At 43.1% G+C, this 6,000-nt stretch overlaps 1 protein-coding gene across 1 annotated transcript in view; it reads right to left on the reverse strand.

Moving 5' to 3' along the window:
- The window catches only part of PAWR (pro-apoptotic WT1 regulator), a 48,091-nt gene extending 43,729 nt beyond the window's left edge, over window positions 1–4,362 (reverse strand). Inside the window, exons 1-2 of the mRNA XM_083365143.1 lie at window positions 3,634–4,362; window positions 2,487–3,105 (exon numbers count right to left, since the gene is read on the reverse strand). Coding sequence (XP_083221269.1) covers window positions 2,487–2,948 — 462 coding nt within the window. The 5' untranslated portion in view covers window positions 2,949–3,105; window positions 3,634–4,362. The remainder of the gene's footprint in view (window positions 1–2,486; window positions 3,106–3,633) is intronic.
- Between the last annotated feature and the right edge of the window lie 1,638 nt (window positions 4,363–6,000).

Consider the following 6,000-nt stretch of genomic DNA (forward strand, 5'->3'; position numbering starts at 1 on the left):
TTTCTTAAGTTATTTAATATCTCTATACATTCTTCTTTAATGAACAAATTCATAGTCTGGGGGTCCTCCTTCTTCCAGTGCCGATACTGAATAAAAGCTCCCCTTAGTGTCTGTAGCTTTAACTGATTAACCACCTGCTTTAACTGATTAACCACCTGATTAATACCTGCTTTCCAAGCCCAATTTAAAGGGCTCAGTTTGGTGTATTATAGGGCTCATATTTCAAATAAATTGTTACTGAATGTGAAACTGGCCCTATCTGGGACAGGGATGCATTTAACACCTCCTTTTACATAAACCTTTCTCCAATTTTGAATAATTAGACAATTTTAGAACTGCTTCAAAATTTTAAAACAGGCATTATCTATGCTTGTAAGATCTACTGGACTAGGCATAATATGGTATTCTAAATACCAATTCAAATGAATGGGAGAAGAGAACTAATGAACAAACAGGACAAGGACAACAAAAATTGTTTAACCTAATTCAGACTGGAAAAACCAGTTAGCAGTTAGCAAGAGAAAGCTATACCTTAATCAATGTGTTCAAATTATTCATGATCTGTAGATAATAAGACATAATGTAGCTAGCTATCTTCTAATTATCATATCAGTATTTTCATAATAATGCGGAAACAAAACTCTGATATATCAGATATGCTGAAAAATATACAAAAGAAGAATTGTGAAGTCATATGTTCAAAGAAACCATGCCTTCTATCTTTCAAACTCAAGTTAAATCACATGTCAAAATAAATAGCTAGGCAAAAAATGGCTTTTGGAGGATGGGCAGAAGCCACTGAACATTATGAGTTATCCAAAGGAAAAAAAACTGAATTGGTTTTCCTTTGAAGGAACAATTGCAGAAATAAGATGAACTTTGATTATGCCTATTATCTCAACAGATTTCTTTACATTAAAGATTCAGATAAATATTATTTTGCCCAAGATAGTTGCAAGTTCTTGGATAGCTGCACTTAGCAGATGGTAGCATGAATATCATAAAAAAGTCAAGACTGTTTTCATCAATAGCATCCTTCTAAAATTCATATCAAGTAGCTGTGAAATAATTAGTCAGTTGTGAAATAAAGTATTGGGTGATTTCAGATGTTACATTCCAGAAAAAAGGACAGTATTGTTTTACATTATTGGAATACTAAAGAGCAAGAATTGTGAATACCATTTTTTCCCAAGTTTTCTGCTTTTCCATTTAAAGAGACTCATGTTCTTGTCACATATTTACAACTTTTGGCAGCATTTTAAATTAATGGCAGAATACATGTAAGTTTTTAAAAAAGACAGTTGTATTAGCTAACAAAAATGTTCATTTTCTCCTTTTTCAAGCCACTGCATACATTAGTATTGTAGAAGAAAAAAACTATATTGAACACTATGTACCTGAACCCTTTTTGTCACAATATTGGTTATAACATGTTTATTGGCTTGTTGTATTTAACAGAGACCAATATCTTTAAAGCAATTTAAAATTTCAGTGAACTTTTTAAAAAGTATTAATACAGAACACAGTATACAGACTTTGATCATATGTTTAGGATGTTTTTCTTTTATTTTTTTATTTTTTTTATTTTAATCCCATTTATATCCCGCCCTTCTCCGAAGACTCAGGGCGGCTTATAATCTAAGCACAAATCAAATGTGTTTAGCAATAGCCTTCATTCTATGTATATGCCTGCTTATTAGGGCTTCCCCCCCCCCAAGGGCATTATTACAAAGTCAGCTTATTGCCCCCAACAATCTGGGTCCTCATTTTACCTACCTCAGAAGGATGGAAGGCTGAGTCAACCTTGAATGCCTTTTATGCCTTTCCTAACACTTTATCTTCAGATACATCATATACAAAACTAAGATCATGGGTTATTCAACAGTTAGCTATTCCAATCCATAATAAATTTTAGTTTCATTAGAAGTTATATGCAATTTTTTTAAAAAAAGATCTCTTATACACTACCATGATTTATTTTATTTTTTTTAGTTTACCCCAACTCCACAGATCTACAGACACCGTTGCAAGCCTGTGAAACCTTGAAGCAGATCAAGAATAAGGCTGTTCCGGGTTCAAGCAGTTTAAGTAACTTCATAGAAACAGAATAAAAACCAAGGCTACCTTCTTTAATGGAAAACAACGGCACCAACTTTACAGGCATTTATCCAAGGGCAAATTATCCCAGTTCGATCCATTTAGGTGGATTCGACTGAAATTCTCAAGCCACACGGACACAACCACAGCAATGAAGGAAGCCCTCTGCGGTTTTAGCGCCTCAAGCAGTTTCATTCCAGCGGCCTCCCGCTTGCCGCGAAGCAATTTGTAGGCAGCCCAGGCAGGCCCCAGAGAGACGGGGAGGGGCCGCCGTCTCGCAAGCCGCCAGGCTGCTCAGGTGCAGCCGAAGGGAGAGGCGTGGCTCTCCTCCCGGGCTGGGCCGCCCCTTCCTCCCCAACGCCGGCCCTCTTGACCCAGCGCCGACTTACCTCGGTGGCCGGGATATTCACGACACCTGTCGAGCGTCTTTTCTCCCTTAGCTTCCTTTTCTCGATCTGCCCTTTTCCCTTCCGGGCGCTGGGGCCGGAGGAGCCTTTGCCCTTGGAAGCCACTTTCTCCTCCTCGGGAGAAGTTGGCGCCGCGCTGGTTCTGCTCCCCGGGGGCTCCGCGCCTCCCGCTCTGGTTCCGGCTGTCGGCTGGGGTTCCTTCGGAGTGCTTCTGGCCAAAGGGACGCAATTCACGCCGCCGCTGCCATTGTTGTTGTTAAGTTCGGCGGCGGCGGCGGCGATGCTGCCGCCACTGCCGCTGGTGGCAATATTGGTGGCTACTTTGCCATCACTCACCCCGGCCGGCGGCGCTTGCTTGGCCCGCATCTTCTCCCGCTTAGCCTTCCATTCCTCCAAGAAATCGGTCGTGGCGGCGCCGCTGCCCCGATAGCCCCCGGTGGCCATGTTTCAGGGAAGCTGCCGATTCCTTTGCGCCCTCCCGACGAGCCCCGACGTGGCTGCTGCTGACCTTCCGAGCTTTACTAACCGAGCGGACAGGCAAAAGTTGCTGGCCGACCAAGAAGAGGCACCGAGCTTGGTGGGGAGGACTCCGCGCAACCCTCTGCAGGAAACAAAAGGGAGCGAGTGAGGCGACCGCGCCGTCTGCAGGGAGGTGCTCCTCCAGATCCCCAGGGCAGCCCCCCGATTGGGTCTCCCGCAGCCCCTCGGGCTCCGCTCCGCTTCTGCTTTGGCCCGCCCCTAGCTCCGTTTACCAGCAAATCTGGACTCTCTCGGCTCCTCAACTCCCAGCTAACTTAACGCGCTGGAATGGCTGTCGTTCTCACACACGCTCTACGCGCGAATCTTGCCAACTCTTTTCTTTCCCCGCGCGAAAAGCTCCTAGGCAAGCTGGTCTTGCCGGAGCCCTCCGCTTTCCTCCCAAACCAAGGTGGGCGGAGGATGGGAAGCCTCGGAGACAGGCGGATAATAACCCTGTCTTAATCTAATTTTGCTGGACACGCGTGTTTCTCGCCTTTCCGCGGGCTACGTCGCTCCCCCACCGAGCAGTTTCCTTTCTCCAACTCCCGGCGTCGACGAAGTTTTGCGTTCATAGCACCCTAACCAAGCGCCGTAGCAGGCTCGAGCTTACCCTCTGATGCTGCCTAGTAAGAAGACTGCGCAGGCTGCTGCGGCTTCCCCAGGTGAGTTGCCTGGTTGCGGCGCGGAACTCCAGAAGCGGGTCCCGGAAGACTTAGCAGCGCTCCCGAAACTTTCCGACTGTCTCCCGTAGGGCGGAGGGTAACCGGACGAAAGGAGCCGAGGCGGGAGCGGAAACTGCCGAGGTGGCCCTGACAATGGATAAAGGGGCGTGGAGAAGCCTCCCTAACCCTGAGTGCCTGGAGAAGTAGTAACTCCCTCCGAGCCGAGTTGTAAGCTGAGCGCAGCAGCGCCTGTTTTTACGACCGCCCGGGTGACAGACAGCTAATACCTGCGTTCTTCTGGGATGGCATAATTTCTTCCGCCTGAAGTAAATAGTTATCAGGCCGCGTGCAAATATTAGCATTGCATTATTAACGCGAGTACTGTACGAAGTCTGTTCTTATGAAACTGAGATCTACTGCTCCCTCCATTTGCAACTTTTAACATTTCAGCATTAACTTTTGGGGCAAGATTCTTATGCGAGCTGAAGTTACTGAAATTACACTTTCAATACAGGCTCGTTTTACATCACTTTCCTAACTATGTTTAAATAATGAAACTTTAATAACAGCAAAATCTACCTCCATAACTAATTGTCACAGGTAATTTATGAATATCTAGTTTACTGGAGATTGATGAATAAAGGGCATATTTACAATATTATACTTTTGAAACAATATATTCTTCTGTATAGGCACATGCCATTAGATTTAGAAATGTTATAGTGAAATTAAAATGGATAATTGAGTACTTGCTGGTGGTGGGGAGGAATCAAGCCAGATTTCAGCTTTAAGGATGATTGTCTAATGAATAACAAGCAAATAAGTATCTGATTGATTGAAACTGAAATTTTATTTGTAGGAGTCTTCTCTTCTGATTAATGATAATGTATCATTTGTTTTACAGATGTGCTGTAACTTTCTCCTATCTCAAATATTACCTGGGAATTGATGATGAATTGATTTTGTAGACATTTATTAGAGTAAGGTTGAAAATCTTATAGTCTTTGGATATCCCTCCTTGCTTGATTATGTGCTGACTCAAGAATCTTTTTTTTTCAGCGAGTTTTGATTAGGAAACACCACAATGTTCTTTCCTCCTATTTTTCCCACATTAGCATCCTTGTAAGGTGGGCTGGGATGAGTGAAATTACAGGTGGTCCCTTGGTTATGACTATTCAAAGTTCAGCAACTATTCAAAGTTACAGTGATGTGAATGAGTGGGGACTTATGATCCCATTGCAACACTCCATGGTTACGTGATTGCAGTCTAGGTGCTCAGCACTTCAAGTGCTTTTTTGCAATTTATTTTTATTTTATTTTAATCCAATTTATATCCCGCCCTTCTCCGAAGACTCAGGGCGGCTTACAATTTAAAGCACAAATCAATGTGCTTATGATGTTGCAGCAAGTCATATCACATGATCCCAATTTCCAATGTTCCCTGCTGACTTCTCAAAAAGGAAAGTCAGTGAGGAAGCCAGCAGATGATCATAACTTGCTTTTGGTTTTTTTTTGCATCTGTGTTTCATAGCGCCTGTCCATTGCACCTCCACCTGCCATTGGCACCTGTACTCCTAGTGCCTGCCTGTGGTACACTCCGTAGCACCTGTCCACCGCGCTCACCCTCTCATGGTACTCATCTGCAGCCCTCACCTACCAATCTGCTTGTTTGGGACTCCTGCATCTTCGTGCATGGATCTGGGAGTCATGATGGCAACTCGGGCTCAGGGATTGACATTGTACTTTATGACTGCATCACTTAGTGACAGAAATTCTGGTTTCAATTGCTATCATAACCCAAAGACTACCAGTTTTTATCCCTAAAAGAAAATGAGAATTTATGTTTGCCTAGTTTCTTGATACAGCATCCTAACTAGTGCACCAAAGGCCAGCAATTTATTTGGCCAATCTCATTTCTGAAATTTATTTGGAGAATATAGTACAAATAGCATAAGAAAAGTATTTCAATCCTGTTTTCCTATTCACAAAATGAGTATTGTGTTATTGCAGTACAGCCTTACATATAACTTCAGAAATTTATTCTTTGAGTTCACGTATTAGAGAAGTTAAAGTCCAACAATACAGTACATAGTGCAGCCATGGTTTTTTTTGTAAAAAAAAAAGGTGCCAGAACTCACACATGTCATACAAGCTGTCTTGCCTACCCTACAAGGTTCTATCCCAAAAAGGTGCCGGAACTCCGTTCTGGGCATTCTATGAGAAAAAAAGCCCTGGGTATTAATAAAGCAAGAATTCAATAAGCAAATACCCAGCAGTTTTTGAGCATAATAATAGTGAATATAAACACAGTCTAA

The sequence above is a fragment of the Vipera ursinii genome, assembly GCF_947247035.1.
Source record: "Vipera ursinii genome assembly, chromosome: 6".
NCBI lineage: Eukaryota > Metazoa > Chordata > Lepidosauria > Squamata > Viperidae > Vipera > Vipera ursinii.